The 24,218-nt window shown below is 46.6% G+C and overlaps 1 protein-coding gene across 1 annotated transcript; it reads left to right on the top strand.

Moving 5' to 3' along the window:
- Positions 1-569: 569 nt before the first annotated feature.
- Positions 570-22,255, top strand: LOC119976719 (hepatocyte cell adhesion molecule-like). The gene is made up of 5 exons (XM_038817448.1): positions 570-644; positions 4,177-4,536; positions 6,848-7,129; positions 19,349-19,445; positions 21,932-22,255. Coding segments are annotated over exons 1-5 (789 nt in total). The 5' UTR covers positions 570-595; the 3' UTR covers positions 21,933-22,255.
- The last annotated feature ends 1,963 nt before the right edge of the window (positions 22,256-24,218 follow it).

Below are 24,218 nucleotides of genomic sequence, written 5' to 3'. Positions count from 1 at the left end.
GTTCTTATTTCCTCATTGCCACTTACTGTCCCACCTTTTGACCGATAGCTTGATTGCTACCCCTTCCACAAACATTCAATCCTTCCACCACCAACAATCAGTGGCAGCTGTGTGTACCATCTACAAGATGCACTGCAGGAACTGCCCAAGTTTCCTTAGACAGCACCTTCCAAACCAACGACCAGTATCACCTAGAAGAACAAGGCAGCAGATACCCGGGAACCTCATCACCTCAGGGGTCCCCTCAAAGTCACTCACCACCCTTGATTTGGAACAATATTCCTTCTCTGTCGCTGGGTCAAAATCCTAGAACTCCTTACCTAACAGCACTATGGGTGTACCTACATCTCAGGGACTACAGCGGTTCAAGAAGGCAGCTCACTACCACCTTCTGAAGGGCAACTAGGGATGGGCAACAAATGCTGGCCTAACAGCGACGCCCACATCCCACAATTATTTTTTTTTAAAGGTAACTGATGCTTGCTTAAGTAGTCTATAAGCAGATTGCCTTTTCAGAATATTTTTTCCTCTCTTTTAGGGTCAGCCAGTTTTCTTGAAGAAAAAAAGAAAAGGGAAATTTGGCGCAGTATATACAATGAAATTTTCAGATTCATTACATGCTCACATCTTCAAACTTTCCTCAGGTAATACATGTTAATGATGGCCTCCGATCCTTGTGTATACAGGTATTAAAATCAGGGAGGAGGGATTGAATGCTCCACCCTTTTCCCACTCCACGTTTAACAGTAGCAAGGTTTTTCCAAATAGGATGTACTTGACAATTCATCAAGCATTTCATTGTTTGTGTGCTGTGATCAGGAAAGGCCCAATCAAGCAGGCTTTTTAGAGTTTCACAAAGAAAGTTATCAGCATTATTTTAGTTAACCTAGTATAAATAAAACAATAGAATGCGCTTCAAATTTTCTGCACCCACATACACTTGAAGTTACGCAAGTTCACAAATAGATTACAGAATGGGCAAGGATAAATTAATCAAATTAAGAGTCTAGATTAATAAAGGGGGTATATAGTTTATGGTGTTTGGTGACTTGGTTGGCTTCAAAATTAGTTTAATGTTCTTAATGGTTCCCTTGTGAATGTAATGTAAGGGTATAGCCAGCTGATTTGACTGGAGTCAGTAATATGGGGTTAATTTACTTCAATATGTCTCTGTCTGCAGCAGGGGCATCATGGGTGACCATGGTGATCTCAGGCAATCAGTGTGAGCTTGAGCAAAAAGGGTTCAAAAACAAGGGGCAAAATTCTCCCCCCCCCCACGACGGGTGGGAGAATAGCGGGAGGGCCTTCCCGACTTTTTTGACGCCCTCCCGCTATTCTCCCACCCCCCCGCCGAAATCCCGACACGAATCGCTGCCGCCGTTTTTTTACGGCCGGCAGCGATTCACAGCTGTTAGAAGGGCCGAAGTCCCAGCCCTTTACGACCTTTTTACGAATGGCAAACACACCTGGTCCTGCCATTCGTAAAAACGTCGTGACCACCTGGAAAAAAATAACCATGGCACCGATTGGCACGGCAGTACCACGGCCGTGCCAAGGGTGCCATGGGCCCGCGATCGGTGCCCACCGATCGCGGGCAGCGGGCCCGATGCCCGCGCACTATTTGTCCTTCCGCCGCCCCGCAGTATCAATACGCGGGGCGGCTGAGGGGCAACCCGGACCGCGCATGCGCGGGTTTCGCGCAAAAACGCGATGACGTCACCCGCGCATGCGCGGGTGGAGTCTTCCCACCTGCGCATGCGCGGCTGACGTCATATGACGCGTCAGCCGGCGCTAAGTCCGACAAGCGGGCTTAACGATTTTCGTTAAGCCCGACTTGTCGGGGCCTCCAACGTCGGGCTGCTAGCCCCGACGGGGGACCAGAATCGGTCCCCCGTCGGGAAGGGGCGCGATGCCGTAAAACCCGCCCGGGTTTTACGGCAGTTTGACGATTTCTCCCGTTTTGGGAGAATTTCGCCCAAGCAGGCTGATTGGAGAGAGAGGAAGGAAGGAGGAACCCCACTAAGGTCTACTCTTGTGAATATTTCAGCTACTTGACCTCTTACATGGGCGGCACGGTAGCACAGTGGTTAGCACTGTTGCTTCACAGCACCAGGGTCCCAGATTCGATTCTCGGCTTGGGTCACTGTCTGTGCAGAGTCCGCACATTCTCACTGTGTCTGCGTGGGTTTCCTCCGGGTGCTCCAGTTTCCTCCCTCAAGTCCCAAAAGACGTGCTGTTAGGTAACTTGGACATTCTGAATTCTCCCTCCGTGTACCCGAACAGGAGCCGGAATGTGGCGACTAGGGGCTTTTCATGATAACTTCATTGCAGTGTTGAGGTAAGCCTACTTGTGACAATAAAGATTATTATTACATTATTATACTGCAGAGAAAGCAGAAGCTCAAACACACAAAGGCAAATCCTGTTTAACCAACTTAGTGGAATTCTTTGAAGAAGTAACAGGTGCTGTGGCTGAAGAACAGTGAATAAACTGTACTTAGTGCCTCGTCAGCCTGCAGCACGGTAGCATTGTGGATAGCACAAATGCTTCACAGCTCCAGGGTCCCAGGTTGGATTCCGGCTTGGGTCACTGTCTGTGCGGAGTCTGCACATCCTCCCCGTGTGTGCGTGGGTTTCCTCCGGGTGCTCCGGTTTCCTCCCACAGTCCAAAGATGTGCAGGTTAGGTGGATTGGCCATGATAAATTGCCCTTAGCGTCCAAAATTGTACTTAGTGTTGGGTGGGGTTACTGGGTTATGGGGATAGGCTGGAGGTGTTGACCTTGGGTAGGGTGCTCTTTCCAAGAGCCGGTGCAGACCCGATGGGCCGAATGGCCTCCTTCTGCACTGTAAATTCTATGAAATTCTATAAATGATGTTGCAGAAAATAACAGCTCCTAGTTTAGGAGGTAACATATTGGCATGGATGGAAGAGTGGATACCTAACAGGAAACAGAGGCATAAATGAATAATTTTCTGGTCCACATAATGTGATGATGGTGTGCCACAGACATCAGTGCTGGGACATCTAGTGTTTACAATTTACATAAATGATTTGGGTGAAGGGACCCATGGTATGGTTGCTAAATTTGCTGGTGACACAAAAATCCCATTGACTCTAGTTTTGCTAGGCTTTCCATGCCATTTCATGGTCAACCACATAGAACAGAATAGGTAAGGATGTCAGATTTCCTTCCTTCTTTTTTTTTATATTTAGAGTATCCAAGTCATTTTTCCAATTAAGCTGAAATTTAGCATGACCAATCAACCTACGATGCTCATCTTTTTTGGGTTGTGGGGGCCAAACCCACGTGAACTCAGAGAGAATGTGCAAGCTCCACACAGACAGTGACCCAGAGCCGGGATAAAACCTGGGACCTCGGCACGTGAGGCAACCGTGCTAACCACTTGCGCCACCGTGCTGCCCTAGATTTCCTTCCTAAAGGACATTAGTGAACCAGATGGGTTTTATGACAATTGTTTCGTGGTCACCATTAGACTTTCCGCTTCAGATTTTTATTGAATTTGAATTCCACGATCTGCTGCGGTGGTATTCGAGCCCCAGTCCCCAGAGCTTTACCCTGGGTCTCTAGATTTCTAGGCCAGTGACAATGCCACTGTAGAACTGTGCCTCTGCCTCCCCACCACCACCACTCAGTGGGTGCAATGTGAAATGTACAGTAATGCAATTTGGATAGCCATCCTTGGCTGCGAGCACAAGCCATACTTTAGTTTGCTTTCAAAAGTGTCTGTTTTTAAAAATTAAATTTGTATTTCTAGAGGGTAGGTTAAAAAATCATTGTTTGACAGAAAAAAATGTTTTCATGACACAAGAAAAAATATAACTAAGTAATTCGTACATGTAGATATAACATTGACCTCGCAACGTGTGTAACCTTCCTACCCATAAGAACATATCCACTCAGCTAAGTCTGAAGAATATAAGTGCTGAATAGAAAGACGAGGGTGCGATCTTCCGGCCTCATTACATTCGCACTCAAACGTAACGAAGCCGGTGAATAGCGGGCAAGTTGAAAAACGGGAACCGCACCAGATGCCAAACAGTTTGCGAGTATATATATGCCCTTACCCTCACCCATCTTGAGTCCATACATTTTATAATTCTTAGACCAGCAATAAAAAAAATGACGTGTACAATCCATGTTTGTGTTTTCCAGTATTTCATATATTGGTGGTATGTGGAGAATCATTAATCGCCAGATCTGGCACCATCACTAATGCCCGTGCAGGAGAACAGGTCCTCTTCCCGATAAAGCACAATGGCACTGACCAGTATGATGTAACATTCAGATTGAAATTTCCAGTGACCTTTAAGATTTTTACATGGAAATCTAATAACCCAGAGAAGCTTCACATCGTCCACCCACTGTATCAACACCGAGTTGGATTCAACAACAATTTTGTGATGCTGAATGATGTACATGACAGTGACACTGGGAATTATGAAATATACATTGACTACTATGGGGCAAAACTGAAAAACCGTGAAGAAAGTACTTTCAGAATACAAGTATATGGTAAGTAAAATACTGGAAATTTGGTTAACGTTCAGGCTGTAGTAACATTGGAACATCAGAAAACATTTTGCTTTGAAGCTTGAAAACTCATGATGTAAATTGGTTTTGATCATTTTCAAACAGTTTCCGTATGAAGTAAACAGTTAGATCAATACCTTACTAAATATCAATAGTTCAGTACAAACACTTACATCAATTTATGATTTGCAAAGTACTTAAAAGAATTAGTTCATCATCTGGTCCACCTCTACAAGGCACAAGCCAGGAGCGTGATGAAATAGTCTCCACTTGCCTGGATGAGTGCAGCTCCAACAACAATCAAGAAGCTCAACGTCATCCAGATCAAAGCAGCCTGCTAAATTGGCTTTGTTTCCACAAACATTCACTCCCTTCCTCCACCTGCACACAGTATTAGCCGTGTGTACAATCTACAAGATGCACTGCAGGAACTCACCATAAACTGCACCTTCCAAACCCATGACCACTACCATCTAGAGGGACAAGGGCAGCAGATACCTGGGAAAACCACCATCTGGAAGTTTCCCTCCAGGTCATTCACCATCCTATCTTGGAAATGTATCAGCTTTCCTTCAGTGCCGCTGGGTCAAAAGCATGGAACAACCCTCCTTAATAGTGTAGCCATCTCAAATGGCCACCTGCAAAGGACCATGGGAATTATCGCCGACCCAGGACTCAGATAGACTCAGAGCTTGTGCGTGTATTTGTAACCCAGATAGCTAGACGCGATCAAAACCCCCGGTCATTTTCGTTTTAATGGCTCATTTCCCCAGAACAAAAGAACTGTACTTAGGTAACCGATGCAGATACAGGCTAATCGGCGCCATTCCCTTTCCTCAGGGAGCCCAAGCAACCAAGGTCAATGACCGCTAAGGACACACCCAGCCATCAATGTACCTGCCCCTTTATTGGCCAAAATCGAAGGCAATGATCGAAGCCTGTCGAATTATTGGGTCCAAGTTAAGGACCGCCCCAAAGAGCGTGAAATCCCAGAGGGATAAGAAGAAACACAGCCATGTGCTCAGTCTCTCTTGGATCCGGTCTATGCCAACCCAAGTGCAGCATAACGACCAGACAGACAAGTTCAAGGCCAACGATCACTACCAGATGGATGGGCCCAGCAGAAACAGAGCCACTTCTTCCACCCAGCCACGCAAGATCCCGACAAAGGCCTTGTCCATCTGCATAGAGCTGGTTGCCCTGAAGTTAAACATAGGTTATTGTAGTTGTTAGGTGTAGTTTAACTTGTAGTGTTTTGCGTTGCATGTCGAAGTAATCCTTGTGTGTGAATAAACCATCTTTGAACTTGAACTGACTAACTGGTTGCGTGGTCCTTTGATCGATATCCGGTAAAGCCTTGTGGTGGTATCATTTGATACCTGGCGACTCTAAAGAGCATCATTATTAATTGGCAACAATAGCACCACCTACACCGTATGGACTGCAGCAGCTCAAGAAGGCAGCTCACCAACGCATTCTGAATGGCAATTAGGGAGGGCCAACAAATGCTGGCCTAGCTAGAAAAGCCCACATTGCTTGAGTGGATGGCGGGAGGGGGGGGAGAGGGGTCAGGGCGGGCCTGGGGAAGGCGGGCCTGGGAGGAGGGGGGGTCAGTTCGGGCAAGGGCGGGGGTGGTGTGGTGAGTCGCCATAGGACTTGTGTGTGTGATGGGTTTCCTATGAAAGTCTGGGTTTTTTAAATAGTTACTCTGGAGTTAGAAGTGATTTTTTTTTCTTCTAACTCCTTCAGAGTAACTATCAGGTTCAAACTGGCAGAACCATCCACAATTATTGATTTCAATCGCTTCTGTCGGATGGTTCCTAGCCCAGTGCAATTGTCCGAAGGAAGTTCACACTTCTGGGCAACTGCCGATTAAACCTTTAAGTGGCAACTTCCTGGAGGGATTCCCCAGCGCATCATTGGATACCCTCCAAAGGTAATGCTGGGGAATCAGGAATTTATGGGCCCATATCTGCCAAAGTTACAGCTGTGGCGTGGGAGAAGCTCAGGAAAATTCCCAGTGCATTTCACAACCTTGGTGGTGTGTTCACAAGAAATCCATTGCCTCTTTCATAATGCATCAGTTGGATGCATTTATAAAACACAAAGACAATGCATGAGTTAATATCAGGACGTCTGTTGTAGTGGAACTTTAAGCTTTAACATGAATTGACAAAACAGGAAACCTTCCATTTGTGCTCTAGTTTATCTACAATGTCGCACAGGGCAACATATAAAATAAATAAGTGCAATGACAATGTTGTGTAGGTAAATTATTATCTGTTTATTGCAGAACCTGTTTCCCAACCTGAGACAGCGATTCTTGGTAACTGTGCAAGCTCACCAAATATCACTTTGAACTGCTCTGTCTCCAATGGAACAAATTACGTGATTCATTGGGAAAAGGTGACCTTGTCTGGAATTCTCAATGAGACATATGATGGGACAGTGCTTGTGATAGACTGTGTAACTGAAGAGGAGCAACATATATACAGATGCATAGCAGAAAACCCAGTCAGTAATGCAACCAGCGACCCCGTTACTGTCAGCCTGGATAACAAGACCAATTCCAAGGGTGAGAAATTGGAAAAATGTCTACACAATGACAGCAGCTCTACTTATGGTTTACCTACATAGCAATTGAGCTGAGAATGTGTGGTTATGATATTGTGTAATATATATATGCCTATTAGATCTGAGCTATGGTTAGTGTATCTTAAATGTCGCCGCACGATATACACTACTTGTCAGATTATGAAACAGAGCCTCATGTATGAAGTAAATTGCTTTTATTCAGTTTGAATTTCAGATATCTCTTGATCAGTATTTTGTTCAAGCAAATACAGAGTCTTTTTAAAGTTTGTTTTGTTCAAGCAAATACAGAGTACTGAGCTAAATTCAATACAAATCAAAGCACTAATGGTTCTTCTAATTGAATACAGAAAGTTTGAACATAAAAACAAAATAGCTGTTCAAAGCGACAGATTAGAAAAGTAGCTTTAGAGATTACAGTTAGTGATTCTAGAATGGCTTGTCCAACCAGCACGTATTCTTTAAAGATTATTGCTGTCAATAATGTCTCTCTCCCCTTTCTGGCTGTGATTGGGTTAAAGTTATTTTTTAATTCAATTCAATATGTATTTGTCCATCAAATTTTAACATGAGGTGATTTTCAATATGTCTTTCTTATGGAACTTATCGGTTGCTATGAAAACAGTTTCTGGGAATGTTGCCCAAAATCGGTGACTTGACCAAATGTGTCCTTGCTTTGACTAGGAGAGTCTTATCTTGATTATTCTCATCAGAAACAGTCTCTCACTGTTTGGTGTGTTTTCAAGAAGCCATTTTAAATCTTGGGCCATTTATTCCTTTAATGAGTTATATACTAAAAGGTAGATTCTTTACTAAAAAAGGTGGATTCTATCAATGCCTCTATATCCATGATGCAGTAACTTGGCTTCACCAGTCTGGAACAAAGTATAACACAACTATTTACTTGGTGATGCAGATTCAACGCTTCCAGTCATGGCTCTAGAATGTAACTGAGCAAAATTCTGCACTCTGTTCGGGTGACCCCCCCCATGCTAGTTGCTGATTGGATGAGCTGATCACATGACCCTTCAGACGATCGCCTCATAAAGGGGCTAGCTACTACATCCCTCCCCATCTAAGTTTCGTACTGTACAGAATGATAGTTAACTCATACAGTTCCCCATAATTTACAATAATTTACAGTTTAATCATTTCATCAAAAACCTAGTCTTTCTGGTGGCACCCACTTCCTCTTGGAATAGCACATCTCCACCGACTGGAGTCCTTCTGTTGGGGAACTCTCTGTAGAAACTAGCACACTGGGTCTCTCTTCAGGTTCTAATGCTTCAATCTCCTCTGTCGGAACAACTTTTTTGCCTGTTTCAGGCTGATTGGACATTTCACTACTCGGGCAGCCAACAACACCTTTAGCTGGCAACATCAAATCAGGCCTAACATTGGTTCTTGGGATGACTCTCATCCATTCAGATGGTCCATATGTTTCCTCAAAATCCTGCCCTGTGCACTCACTTCATAAGATAACGATACTGTTTCGTCCACAGAAATTCCTGGAGCCAGCTTGGGCCACTGCCAAAATTTCTCACATAAACTGGGTCATCTATTTTAAACAATTCTGCATCTTCAGTCGAATCATGGTTCCTATTTTGCTTGCAGTGTCTTGCCTTTACCCTCCACAGCAAATGTGGGAATATGAGGCTTAGCCTGGTCCTTAAATGTCGACCCATCAATAGATCTGCTGGAGATATACCTGTGCTTGAGTGCTGCTGATTGTTTCTCGAAGCCGTCCTTGAAGTCTGGACTGCCTGTTCAGCTAGGCCATTGGATGAGGGATCATAGAATCCTTACAGTGCAGAAGGAGGTCATTTGGCTCATCGAATCTACACTGATCCTCCGAAAGGGTGTGCTACCCATGTCCCTCCCCACCCACCCCGGCTTATCCTCAGAACTTCACAACCTTGGCCACTAAGGGGCAATTTAACATGGCCAATCTACCTAACCCGCACATCTTTGGTCTGTGGGAGGTATCATATTACTACTTCTGATAGTAATTGATGCACCATCGATTGCACGCGAGGCGAGTGATTTACCAATGTCAGGCTTTAATTAACTAGAACACAGCCTGGCGATCGTCTACAGTGGAAAAGAACGATCGTCAGGCTTCTGAGCATTTATACCTCGTTGGTAGAGGCGTGGTTAACTCAGCCTCTCGGCCAATCGGTCGAGAGGCACATGACCGACCAGGGCCAATGGTAAGCCGACGTTCTGGCCCAATGGCAGACGAGTATGCAGATCATATCATCACATTCACCCCTTACGGAGAAGGAAGGCGGGGGGGGGGGGGGGGGGGGGGGGTGTGGACGAGACCCGGGGGGGGGGGGGAAGAACTGATGATATGAGTAGCCGTCGGGAGAATAATTTTCTCTCCGTACCCTTGTCGAATTTGGGGGCTTGCCACTGGCCCAGACATAACAATATTTACAAAAGGAAGTCCATGGGACCGTAGAACTCTAGATGGATTCGATCAGTCGTTTGGTGGTCCTTGACGTCCTGGCCGAGCGCCGTAGTGGAGGAGGTGTCGTCGGATCGGCTGATGGTCCTGCTGATGTCCTGGAGTCCGGGAGCGATAGACTTCGAGTAGTCTCCGTCACCTGAGCTGGCCGCGGAGACGCCATGGATGAGGGATGGGGAAGCTGAGTGGGGTGCTGGGGTGAAAAAGGGGAGGGGGGGTCTGTGGTGGGGGGGGGCTGCACGCCGGCGGGTGCCAGGTCCCGGAGGGAGACCGTGTCCTGCCGACCGTCGGGGTACTCCACATACGCATACTGCGGGTTGGCGTGGAGTAACTGGACATGCTCCACCAACGGATCGGACTTGTGCACCCGCACATGCTTCCGGAGCAAGATGGGTCCGGGGGTGACCAGCCACGTCGGGAGAGGGGATCCGGAGGACGACTTCCTGGGGAAAACAAGAAGACGCTCATGAGGCGTCTGATTTGTTGCAGTACAGAGGAGTGAGCGGATAGAGTGCAGTGCATCGGGGAGCACCTCTTGCCATCGGGAAATAGGGAGATTTCTAGACCGGAGGGCTAGTAGTATGGTCTTCCAGATGGTGCCATTCTCCCGCTCGACCTGTCCGTTACCCCGGGGGTTATAGCTGGTCGTCCTGCTAGAGGCGATGCCCCTGTCGAGCAGGAATTGACGCAGCTCGTCGCTCATAAATGAGGACCCCCGATCGCTGTGAATGTACGCGGGGTAGCCGAACAGTGAGAAGATGGAGAGTAGGGCCTTAATGACGGTCGATGTGGTCATGTCGGGACAGGGAATGGCGAAGGGGAAGCGGGAGTGTTCGTCGATAGCCGCCAGGAAGTAAATGTTGCGGTTGTTAGAGGGAAGGGGCCCCTTGAAGTCAATGCTAAGACGTTCGAAGGGGCGGGATGCTTTGATCAGGTGTGCGCGCTCGGGGCGGTAGAAGTGCGGTTTGCACTCGGCGCAGATGTGGCAGTCACGGGTTACTGACCTGACTTCCTCGATGGAGTAGGGCAGGTTGCGGGCCTTAATGAAGTGGTGTAGGCGGGTCACCCCTGGATGGCAGAGGTCTGCGTGGAGGGAGCGGAGGCGGTCTATCTGCGCGCTGGCGCAGGTACCGCGGGACAGGGCATCAGGAGGCTCATTGAGCTTCCCAGGACGATACAAGATATCATAGTTGTACGTGGACAACTCGATCCGCCACCGTAAAATCTTGTCATTTTTGATCTTGCCCCTTTGTGCATTATCAAACATGAAGGCTACTGACCGTTGGTCTGTGAGGAGGGTAAACCTCCTGCCGGCCAAATAGTGCCTCCAATGTCGCACGGCTTCGACTATGGCCTGGGCTTCCTTTTCCACAGATGGGTGGCGGAGTTCGGAAGCCTGGAGAGTTCTGGAGAAGAAGGCCACGGGTCTGCCCGCTTGGTTCAGGGTGGCCGCCAGAGCTACTTCTGAAGCGTCGCTCTCGACCTGGAAGGGGAGGGCCTCGTCGATGGCACGCATCGTGGCCTTTGCGATGTCCGCTTTGATGCGGCTAAAGGCCTGGCAGGCCTCCGTCGACGGCGGGAAGGTCGTGGTTTGCATGAGGGGACGGGCCTTGTCCGCGTAGTTGGGAACCCATTGGGCGTAGTATGCGAAAAACCCTAGGCAGCGTTTGAGGGATTTGGGGGTATTGGGGAGAGGGAGTTCCATCAGGGGGCGCATGCGTTCGGGGTCAGGGCCTATCACTCCGTTACGCACTACGTAGCCGAGGATGGCTAGGCGGTCGGTGCTAAACACGCATTTATCCTTATTGTACGTGAGGTTAAGGAGTTTTGCGGTTTGGAGGAATTTCTGGAGGTTGGCGTCATGGTCCTGCTGGTCGTGGCCGCAGATGGTGACATTATCAAGGTACGGGAAGGTAGCCTGTAATCCGTACTTGTCGACCATTCGGTCCATCTCCCGTTGGAAGACCGAGACCCCATTCGTGACACCGAATGGAACCCTAAGGAAGTGGTAGAGGCGCCCGTCAGCCTCGAACGCGGTGTACAGTCGGTCACTCGCGCGGATGGGGAGCTGGTGGTAAGCGGACTTAAGGTCCACAGTGGAGAAGACCTTGTATGTCGCGATCTCGTTTACCATGGTAGAGATACGGGGGAGAGGATACGCGTCCAGTTGCGTAAACCGATTGATGGTTTGGCTGTAATCGATGACCATCCGGTTTTTCTCCCCCGTCCGGACCACCAGCACTTGGGCTCGCCAGGGACTGTTGCTGGCCTCGATGACCCCTTCCGTCAGCAACCTCTGGACCTCGGACCTGATGAAGGATCGGTCCTGGGCGCTGTACCGTCTGCTCCGTGTGGCGACGGGTTTGCAATCGGGGGTGAGGTTAGCAAACAGGGAGGGAGGGTCCACTTTGAGGGACGCAAGGCTGCAGACAGTGAGGGGGGGTATAGGGCCGCCGAATTGAAAAGTCAAGCTCTGCAGGTTGCACTGGAAGTCCAGTCCTAGGAGTGCCGGTGCGCAAAGGTCAGGGAGGACAAGGAATTTATAATTTTTAAAAACCTTCCCTTGGACCGTGAGGTCCGCGATGCAGCACCCGGTGATGTGGACGGAGTGCGAACCTGAGGCTAAACCGATTTTGCGCGGAGCTAGCGTTGCCGGCGCTGTGAGTGGAGAGGCGCGCAGGCCGGCTCCAAGAGGTGAGTGACCGGCATCAGCTGTGGGGATGCGGAAGCCGGCACCAGGACGCCGGCTAGGTGCATCAGCTGTGGGGATGCGGAAGCCGGCTCCAGGACGCCGGCTAGGTGCATCAGCTGTGGGCGGAGGTAAGGCGCGCGGGCCGGGCGCGGGGGGGCGGGGGGGAGCCGAGTCGCGCTGCGGGCAGGCAGGGACCGGGGGGCCCGGAGAGGCGAGCCGGTCGGGTGCCGGGGCCCGGGGGGTGGGGGGAGCCGGGGTCCGGGAGCGAGGGAAGCAGGGCCGCTGCGGGCAGGCAGGGACCAGGGAGGCCCGGAGAGGCGAGCCGGTCGGGCGCCGGGGCCCGGGGGCGGGGGGGAGAAACGTGCGCGGCGGGCAGGCAGAGGCCTGGAGGGGCCGGGGAGGTGCGCATGTCGGCCGGCGGGGCGCGAGTCGGGAGCGGCTGGAGGGGCCCTGGGGGAGAGAGAGAGACACACAGGCCGTTTGCAGAGGCCTGGGGGAGGGGGGGAGAGTGCTGTGCAGCTTCCAGAAGCGCTGCAGCCAGCGTTTTGGCCTGGCAGACCGTGGAGTAGTGGCCCTTCTTCCCGCAGCTCTTACAGAGGGCGGAGCGGGCTGGGCAGCGCGAGCGAGGGTGCTTAGCGTACCCACAAAAGTAGCAGCGGGGCCCCGCGGATTTATCGGGGCGCCCCGCGGCACAAGCCTGAGGGAGGCCGGGAGCGGTGGGTAGCTGGTGGGAAGCGTGCCAGGAGGCGGCCTGGCCAGGGTCATAGGTGCGCGCGCTTTGATCTGCGACCTCCAGGGAGGCGGAGAGAGTCAGTGTCTCCGTTAAACTGAGTTCGTCTCTTTCCAGCATCCGCTGGCGGATCACGGGGGACAGCATCCCAGCCACGTAAGCGTCTCTGACGAGTAGCTCCATGTGCTCTGTAGCGGACACCGCTTCACAGGCGCAACCTCTCCCCAGGGCACAGAGGGCCCGGGCGTATTGGTCTAGAGACTCACCGGGGACCTGCTTTCTGGTGGCCAGCAGATGTCGAGCGAATACCCTGTTGATCGGTTTGAGGAATTGTCCTTTTAGCTTCCGTATAGCTTCATCATAATCTGTTTCGTCTTCGATTATTGAGTAAGCGGCAATACCCACGCTGGAGTGGAGGACGTGCAGCTTCTGTGCCCCGGTGGGGGGGGTGGTTGTAGATGCCAGGAACCCTTCGAGGCAAGTCAGCCAGAGTTTGAAAAGTTCTGTAGAGTTCAGAGTTTGCGGGCTGATGCGGAGGCATTCGGGCTTGATGCGGAACTCCATCTTCAAAGTTGTAGTTAATTAAATTGATGCACCATCGATTGCACGCGAGGCGAGTGATTTACCAATGTCAGGCTTTAATTAACTAGAACACAGCCTGGCGATCGTCTACAGTGGAAAAGAACGATCGTCAGGCTTCTGAGCATTTATACCTCGTTGGTAGAGGCGTGGTTAACTCAGCCTCTCGGCCAATCGGTCGAGAGGCACATGACCGACCAGGGCCAATGGTAAGCCGACGTTCTGGCCCAATGGCAGACGAGTATGCAGATCATATCATCACAGTAATGTTATATTGCTTTGTGCAATATATGTTACTCACTTGCTTCTTGCCAGAATGATCTTTAACTCGATGTTGATTAACACTTGTAGTCTTCCAATTAGAGCAAATACTTTACTGAGTAACGTTGACAAATTAACTGTGAGTTTGTTCTCTCTCCAATGCTTAAACTAGATGTTACATGAACAAGATTAAATAAGAAACACTTTTGATTAGCTACACCTGCGCGGAGTTGTCTTTGTCTACCTCTGGTCACTAGTCCCTGTCCTTACGACGAGGCGGATCTTAGCTTGAGTCTGTCTTTTATACCCATCTCTAGTACCCTCTAATGATTACTTGGCTGTTATATCTGCACATTAACCCCTTGTGTACATACAGATATGCAGATCACTACAGGAGGAAAGCAAAGCACCCGGAGGAAACCCTCATAGAGACGGGGAGAGTGTACAAACTCAACACAGACAGTGACCCAAGGACGGACTTGAACCTGTGTCCCTGGTGTTGTGAGGCAACAGTGCTAACCACTGTGCCACCGTGCCGCCGTTTATGGCTTCACATCTTCGGAAATAATTTCATTCTATCAGCCTACTGATATTTTGTGTCCTATCTTTGATAACAACAGTTCTCTGCTAGTCCAAAATTTATTTGATGTGCTGACACGAGCAAAATGTCTAGGAATTTGAATATCATCATGATTTCCTGTGGTATTTGGGTGGCCGGGAGCTGAGGATTCTGGTGGCAGTATATTCTTTGGCAGTAGAAGGCGCTGAAGGGCATCAGCATTGGTTGTCTGTATCTCTGGTCGGTGTTCAAACTTGTATTCATAGGCTGATCAGATCACTGCCCAGCGCTGAATCGGTGGAATAGCCTTGTCCTCCTTGAAAAGACCCAACAGTGGCTTGTGGTCCATTCCAACACTAAAATACTTTCCGTAGACATACTGATGGGGCTTTTCTCACTCCGTGCAAAACAGACAGTCCTTCTTTTTCTATCTGTAAATAACCTTTCTTAACTTTTGTAGGGGTTCTTGACATGTACGCAATAGGCCTCTCAGCCCCAACTAACTTCTTGGATTGGTCAAAATGTACCTGTAGGCAAGATGAATGTAATGGTTGCTTGACCTTACTAAATGCTTCTCTCTGTAGTGCTTTCCAGAACCATCACTGGTGTTTCTTCAGTAACACCTGGAAAGGAGCCAATAGCGTTGACAGATTTGGAAGGCAATTCCCGTAATAATTGGCCATCCCCAGGATGATTTAAGCTCTGAGGTGTTTCTCGGAGGAGTTGGTGCCTCCCTTATTGTCCTTACTTTATCCTCCATGGGATGCAATCCCTGGGCATCCACATGGTAACTGAGGTAAGCTACTTCACTGGCTTGGAAATTCCTTTTTTTCCTTTTTAGGCAAACTGCTGCCCGCTGAAATCTTCTCAGTGCTTCTTCTAGATTAGCCAAGTGTTCTTCTTCAGTTGCATGAGTGATCAATACGTCATCCAAATAGACAATGGCTTATGTCAAGCCCAGTAAAAAACTTTCCATTGTTCTTTGAAATATGGCATGAGATGATGAAACGCCAAAAGGGAAGTATGTTCACTCATGTAATTATGGATGTTCATAGTCATGTAGCCTCCGGAGGTATCATCCAACTCCAACTGTTGATATGCATGGCTCATATTTCGTATTTGAATGTCCTCCAGCCAGTCTTGCAAAATAATCCTCTATCTTTGGGATAGAGTATCTGCCCAGCTTTGCTGCTTGAACAAAGAACAAATAAGAAAGAACAGCACAGGAACAGGCCCTTCGGCCCTCCAAGCCTGTGCCGACCATGCTGCCCGTCTAAACTAAAATCTTCTACACTTCCTGGGTCCGTATCCCTCTATTCCCATCCTGTTCATGTATTTGTCAAGATGCCCCTTAAATGTCACTATCGTCCCTGCTTCCACCACCTCCTCCGGCAGCGGGTTCTAGGCACCCATTACCCTCTGTGTAAAATATTTGCCTCGTACATCTCCTCTAAACCTTGCCCCTCGCACCTTAAACCTATGCCCCCTAGTAATTGACCCCTCTACCCTGGGAAAAAGCCGCTGACTATCCACTCTGTCTATGCCCCTCATAATTTTGTAGACCTCTATTAGGTCACCCCTCAACCTCTGTTGTTCCAGTGAGAACAAATCGAGTTTATTCAACCACTCCTCATAGCTAATGCCATCCATACCAGGCAACATCCTGGTAAATCTCTTCTGCACCCTCTCTAAAACCTCCACATCCTTCTGGTAGTGTGGCAACTAGAATTGAAAACTATACTCCACAAGTATGGCCTAACTAAGGTTCTATACAGCTGCAACATGACTTGCCAATCTTTATACTCAATGCCTCGGCCAATGAAGGCAAGCATGCCATATGCCTTCTTGACTACCTTCTCCCCCGTGTTGCCCCTTTCAGTGACCTGTGGACTTGTACACCTAGATCTCTCTGACTTTCAATACTCTTGATGGTTCTACCATTCACTGTATATTCCCTACCTGCATTAGACCTTCCAAAATGCATTACCTCACATTTGTCCGGATTAAACTCCATCTGCCATCTCTCCGCCCAAGTCTCAAAACGATCTAAATCCTGCTGTATCCTCTGACAGTCTTCATCGCTATCGGCAGTTCCACCAACCTTCGTGTCGTCTGCAAATTTACTAATCAGACCAGTTACATTTTCCTCCAAATCATTTATATATACTATGAACAGCAAAGGTCCCAGCACTGACCCCTGCGGAACACCACTAGTCACAGTCCTCCAATAGAAAAGCACCCTTCCATTGCTACTCTCTGCCTTCTGTGACCTAGCCAGTTCTGTATCCATCTTGCCGGCTCACCCCTGGCCCCATGCGACTTCACCTTTTGTACCAGCCTACCATGAGGGACCTTGTCAAAGGCCTTACTGAAGTCCATATAGACAACATCCACTGCCCTACCTGTATCAATCATCTTTGAGACCTCTTCGAGAAAAACTATCAAGTTAGTGAGACACGACCTCCCCATCACAAAACCGTGCTGCCTCTCGCTAATACAAGAAAATTGGTTTACTGTTAATTTATAGTCTCCATACATATGGACTGTTTTATCTGGTTTTACCACAAACACTATGGGGGCTGCCCATTCTGCAAACTGGACTGGCTGGATGATACCCAGTTCTTATTGCCTTTTTAGTTCAGAGTCAACTTTCTCCAACAAAGCATCGGACACAGTTCTAGCCCTGAACAAAATTGGGGTGGCTTCTGGGTCTCAAACAAATGTTGCTTTTAGGCCTTTAAATTTTCCAAGTTCACCTTGAAAAATGTCCTGCTATTTCCAAATTCCTTAATGCAGGGCTCCTTCCTTAATTAGAAAATTTACAACCAGTTGAGTTTAATTTCTTGGAACCAGTCCTTGGCCAGACACCATGATTAATGGAAGTTGGGCAGATTGTTGCCCATAGCTCACAGGTGTTTGGGGCATCCTCACTCTCTTGCTGATCTCTCCCGTGTTGGTAGCCAATCTGGCTAATGTGTTCTGCAAACACAGAGGCTGAATTTCTTCTCAAAGATATCTGTAGGTCTGCTCCCCTACTACAGTAACAGATGCTCCTGTACCTACTTCCATTCTTAATGATATGCCATTGACGGATAACACCACTCTACTGTGGGCCACCTTGCCTGTTTTCACAATATTCATCTGAAGAAAAATCTTCAACACTATGTACTGATGCTGACGTGTTCACTCTCCTGCTGCCAGGCAGGCTCTGTTCACTCTTGAATCACTGCCTCAGATTGCCCTTCCAGGGGCACATGAAGCTTTCTGCTTCCTCGAGTCTACAAATCTCTGGGGAGTGATTTCCCCCAAACCTGTAACAGTCTACAACAATCCTAGTCTGTTGATTCATTATCTTGAATCTTCTAACTCTACCAATTTTGGTATCTGTTTCTTGTTTTAGACTGGTGTCTGATTTTGCCGGCCCTGCTGCCTGCAGCTTCCTGCCCTAACTCGTGGACCAAGCCATGCTGTGTGCTCTAAAGTTCCTGGGTGCCCTTCCCAGAGCTCTTCATCAATAGCACTATTTCCAGGACCTTTTCAAAATCAATCTTAGTTTCTGCTAGCAGCTTTCTCTGTATGGCCTCATCATTGACTCCAGAAACCAAGCGATTCCTCAACGTATCATTCAATGTTGTCTTGAAGTATGAGTGTTATGCAATTTTCTTAAGCCTTGCTATGTAGTTTGCAATGGTCTCCCCTGGGGGACTCCCCCATGGAAAATCACCGAGTTCTTTGGGTGGTACTGCCCTTTTATTAAATCCACAATCTCTATAAATGATCTTGCATGGGGTACTTTTAGGGACTGAAGGCTACAGATTAAGTTATCGGTTTGGGTCCACGTGCGCTTTGTAAGATCACCTTCTTCTTCCCCTCCTCAACTTTGAGGAAAAATTTGCTTTGAAGAAAAATTCTAATCGCTCAACATACCGTAATCAATCTACAGTAGAGGCACCAAAGGAATCCATTCCATCAAATACAGGCATCTCTGCAGCTCTCTACTACTTCACAAACTTGACTTCAAATGGACCAGATTCTGAGCTGATGATCTTGCAAGCAGACTTGCTGCGCTTTTTCTTTAGTTCATCGCCACCAGTTATGAATGAACAATGGCATTTATTAACACACCTATTTATAGGGTGATATACATTCAATGTTTCCAGTCATGGCTCTGGGTCTAACTGAGCAAAAGTCTGTACTCTGCCCGGGTGATCCCGCATGCTAGTTACTGATTGGATGAATGGGTCACATGACCCTTCAGAAGATTGCCCCCTTAAAGGAGCTAGCTACGACATGTGACTAATACAACTGCAACACCTGCCAGCTTCTACAGTTGGCAGGCACAACAACACTAACTTGCATTTACATAGCATCTTAAACATTATAGGACACCACTGCCTGTCCATATTGCCTGACTTCAGAAAAAATGTTGACAGCACAGAAAGGGTTCTGTAAAGATTAACAATGATGATACCAGGGATGAGAGTCTCTAATTATGAGGAGAGGCAAGAGAATCTGGAGCTGTTTTCCTCAGAAGAAAAAAATGCGGGAAGAGGATTTGACAATAAAGTTCATAATTGTGACGGGTTTCATTAGATCAGGAAGAACTATTTCCACTCAGCAGTCATGGAGTAAATTTATCATGAACAGAATAGAGGTAGAGGTCGGAAGACTTTTTTTAAATACTGTGCATTTTCAACAAATGTAAAGCTTCACCAGAAACAGGGGTGAAAGCAAAATCTAGAATGACTTTTAAAAGAGAAGTGGATGAATGCTGGAAAACTAAACTTATATAAGAGCATGGGGAGAGAGCAGGGGAATGGACAAAGTGGATAGTTCCAACAGAACTGGCATTTACAATGATTACCTGGATTGCATACTCCTGTTTTATTCAATTCTCAAAATATATTTCAGGTAAAAGGAACGGTTTGATGATGCTGGTCCCTGTGGTGATGGCAGTTCTGGTTTTAACTGTTGTGTATCTTTGGAAAACTCCACCTGGTAAAAAGTGGTAAGCACTACTGTTCAAATTTGCATGAAACCCTTGAGAAACTAGTTGTAAAGTATGAAACATGAAGAGGTTATCACATCAGGGATGTTTTTCCCTCCAGCAAATGATCCGATACTGAATTCTTAATTATACAGAGCTTTAGGTCCCACGTTTCGATTCTGACAATATGGTTTTTAAAAAGCTGCATAGGTATAAGCTTTAAACTTCACAGTTCTGGTTGCAATGACTTGGGAACATAGGAACAGTTGTAGGCCATTTAACCCCTCGAGCATGTACCACCATTCAATGTGATCATGGCTGAACTGTGGCTTAATTCCATATAACTGCCTTTGGCCCATATCCCTTAATATCTTTGCTTAATAAAAATCCATTTATCACAGATTTAAAATTAACAACTGATCTCGCTTCAACTGCTGTTTGTGGGAGAGAGTTCCAAACCTCTACCACCCTTCGAGTGAAGAAGTGCTTCCTAACATCTCTCCTGAATGATCTAGCCCAAATGCTTAGACCATGCCCCCTGGTTTTAGAATCTCCAACCAGTGGAATTAGTTTATTTTTATCTACCGTCTTTTCATGTTAGCACCTTGAAGACTTTCTAAATTCTAGTGAAAACAGGCTTACATTTTGTATAATCTCCCCTCATAACTCAACCCATCTTCCAGGTATTATTTTTGATAACCTACATTGCAGTCTCTCCAAGGCCAATATATATTTCCAAAGGTGTGGTGCCCAGAATAGCTGACAGTACTCCAAGTGGGGTCTAGCCAGGGTTTTGTATAGCTGTAGCATAACTACTGTGTCTTTATCCAATCCTCTAGATAAAGAGGCTAGCATACCATTAGCCGTTTTGATGATTTTTTGCACTTGTTTGTGGCATTTTAAAGATCTATGCTCTTGAACCCCCAAGACATCCATTGTACCTAACCTCTCCCCATAGGGGCGGCAGTGGCATGATGGAACAGTGGTCAGCACTGCTGCCTCACAGCGCCAGGGATACTGGCCTTGTGTGGCTGTCTGTGTGGAGTTTGCACATTCTTCCCGTGTCTGCATGGGTTTCCTCAAGGTGCTCCCATTTCATCCCACAGTTAAAGATGTGCAGGTTAGGTGTATTGGCCATACTAAATTGCCTCTTAGTGTCCAAGAGTGTGCAGGTCACGTGTATAGGTCGGGGTGGACCTGAGTTGAGTGCTCTGTCGGAGGGTTCGTGCAGACTTGATGGGCCAAATGGCCTCCTTCTGCACTGTAGAGATTCTATGATTTATAAAGTACCCTGTTCTATTTTTTTGGTCCAAATTGGATAACCTCACATTTGCTTACATTGAATTCCATCTGCCACAATTTTGTCCGTTCACCTAGTCTGTCAATATCTCCTTGTAATTTTCTGCAATCATTTAAACTGTCTACAACCCTTCAATTTCATAAAGGCAACCATTAGTCAAATGCAGATGTAGTTCTTGTTTTTGGACAAACTCCGGAAAGCTCAAATATCCTATTGTTCTAGATTCTTAATTCCATTGATGACACAGCATCAATAATTGTCATCACAGACGCATTAGCACAGCTAAGTCAATGGAATGCAAATGGAAAATGGTGCGGAACTTTAGCTCTCTTCACATTAAGTTGTGGACTGATGCTGTGCACAGATTTAAGATGCTGACTGATACATATATATTGGACACCTGTTATGGACACATAACGCCAAAGATGGATTTATATCAGACATTAGTCTATTATCAGGGTTTATATAAATAAGATTCCCAATAGACCAATTCGTCAGTTGCGGCAAGACACAAAATTTCACACTACTGAGACCTATTTATTCCCTTCAAAGAAAGTTACCCATAATGAAGTTAATTGAACAGTGGGCAAATGACCTGCTTTGAAGTGCAGTCAATAGGCTAATAGTGCAAAACGAATTCATCTTTAACATTTCAAGTTAAACTGCGCAAAAATGTCACAATTTGCAATATAAACCAAGACATCTTCAGGATTGTTACATGCTTATGGCCAGGACTGGTATCGTTATACCTGAGTTACAATTCTGCAAGGCCCACTTTGCTTCTTTCCTTTTTCAAGGACTGAAGCTATGGGGAATATTTGACCAACCTGTCACAAAGGGTGCCAATGGCTGACTTGAGAGGTTAGGTCAGGCACACGAAGTGGCCTAAAAAGGGAGAACAATAATATTTCCTCATGGCTGTTGGAAAATGAATGGCTTGGTGTCATACTGATTAAATCCGACCAAAGTAGTCCCAGATTATATGTCAATCAAGCCTGCGCAGGATTAGACTTGAAGAAATGGGCTAATAAACTGGTTCTTCATTGCTGCCTTATTTTTAAGTATCAAGGATTTTACCAAACTTAGTGAAAAAGTTGTTTTAAATAATTAAAAGACAAAGAACAAGCAATTGGTTAAAAATGTTAAAAGTAGTGTTAAAAATGCATTAAAAATAAGTGATTTTTATCTTTTTATTTTTCTCTTTCAGAGCATCCAGATTTGCAATAGGAAATATCCATTAGAAATTTAAAAGAATGACTAGCTGCATAAATAGAATTATTTATGGGGGATTCCTGCTAACCTTTAATCTTGTTTCCCAATTTTTAAAATCTGCTTAAGATGTAGTCGTTATTCTGACTTGTTCCTCTAACGGCACAACATTTCATTGTTGCGCACAAGGGATTTTGTGGATTAACAGTCACACATAAATTTCCCCATCCAAAAGCAGCAGGAAACCACTGTCTTTGAAAAAAAAAGCACTCCCTCAGCACTGTTACTTTGTGTTACAGGGTGAAAGATGTCTCTTACACATAATGAATAAATACTTAGATATTTAACATTATTTTCATGATCTATTCTTGCACAACCTAAATATATTTTCATTTAAATGGAATAAAGAACTGAAACCAATCTTCTTTTTGACTAAATTATGTGCTTGGAAATCATTCTTTCCATGGCAACCTTTTCTTCTAAACTGGGGATACTTTATATGAACCTGTGACTATTGGTGGTGAATAAATGAGAGACGTACAGTCAGATATTGAAATTATTCATCAAACTTACAACACAAGCCCTAGTTATTAACTAATAGTTAAAAAAGGAGTTTTATTTTTGACAACCAATGCTTCCACATAGACAGTGTAAAACCAGAATGGAGGATACATTTAAATTATTGCAGAAGTGACCTATTGGAACAGTTTTGGTCACAATGCCCTTCTTTGTCTTAAAAACAGAAAATGCTGGATAAACTCAGCAAGTCTGTCTGTATCTGTGAAGAGTACCAGAGTTAACAGGTGGAATTTTCCCCAGAAAATGACAAAGTGCACGATTCTCTGTCTTCCCCGTAGCATGTTTCTCAGAGGTGGGAGGAAGCTCGCCGGTGGCTAGTGGCAGGATCTTCTGGTCATCGAAGCCATAGATTCCTACAGTGCAGAAGGAGGCCATTCAGCCTATTGAGTTTGCACCAACCCTCCGAAGAAATACCCTACCTAGACCCACACAGTGGCGTGCAGAGGTCTGGTGATGCCCGGGGCAAATCTTGATTGTATGCCCCAAAGACTCGTTATGTTATGTCTCGAAAGTTGTGCCTCCCTCCTCTGCAACCCCCATGGAGAAGGATAAGAGCAGCAACGTCATGGAAATACTGTTATGACCCTTGTGGAAACAAACTACAAACAACCCAACTAAGACCAATATACAAGACTTCACTTTTATATTAGCAATCACACCAAAATCAACGTAAATTAAACATGAATTAACAGGAAAATTGCAATAATATGACCGATAAATTACACATAGCAGATACAAAGACATATCTCACACATTTCTCAGTCAGCCCATTCAGCACGTATCGCATTCATTTCAGCCACAATATCCTTCAAAACGTTGCACTTCTTCAAATCAAATTCCATCTTCATTTCTCTAAAGCTTTAGCACCAAGTCTCATCAAACACCGGCATTACTTCACCCAATTTCCACAAATATAATTTTCACAGTCGACACATTTCCAGATCCCTTCTTCTTCACAAAACCCTGGTCATGTGGGGCCTATTTTTGCACTATGCCAGTGCATAAAGGGTCCCCAAATCCAGATATAAAAGCTCTGTTCAAGATCCGAGCTCCAGCAGCTTGCAGTCAAGTCTCTGAGAATCTCCCATTTATAGGACCCTGGGCTTTAAGTATAAAGGGTAAGAGGGCAAAAGTTAAGAGGCCATGATGAATCTTTATAAAATACTGGTTCTGTCCCAAATGGGTGCCCCTGGCCCAAATGTCAAATTCTGGGCATGACAGTTTAGTAAGTTGACAGCTATAGAGAGGGTGCAGAGAAGAGTTTTAAAATGGATCAAAAGATAAAGATAAAGAATAAAGAAAATTGCCGTCGATTCGGGAGAATTCGCGCCCTTTCTGTTCCCGCTCCAGCCGCCGAGTGGAAAGCCGCCTATTCATCAGCGCCGACCACGGTGCGCAGGCGTACTCCGGCCGACCGCGGTGCGTAGGCGCGATCCATTCTCTGCACGCCACTGCCCCCATCCAATGGATGCCCGGGGCCAACGCACCGTCGGCCCCCCCCCCTCTGCATGCCACTGGACCCACACCCCCACCCTACCCTGTAACCTGAACTTATCATTTGGACACTTGAGGCAATTTAATCGTGTCGCTGTCAATCAGATTTTTCTTGAATCCACCCCATGCCGCTAGTAAATGGGATGCAGGGATGCGCCATCGGTGGGACTGTAAAATTTTGCCAGCCTAATCTCACCCAAAGTGTCATTTAC

This window comes from Scyliorhinus canicula, chromosome 13, assembly GCF_902713615.1.
Source record: "Scyliorhinus canicula chromosome 13, sScyCan1.1, whole genome shotgun sequence".
Lineage (NCBI taxonomy): Eukaryota > Metazoa > Chordata > Chondrichthyes > Carcharhiniformes > Scyliorhinidae > Scyliorhinus > Scyliorhinus canicula.
The sequence above is the reverse complement of the archived record's forward strand: the minus strand, read 5'-3'. Positions and strand labels throughout refer to the sequence as shown.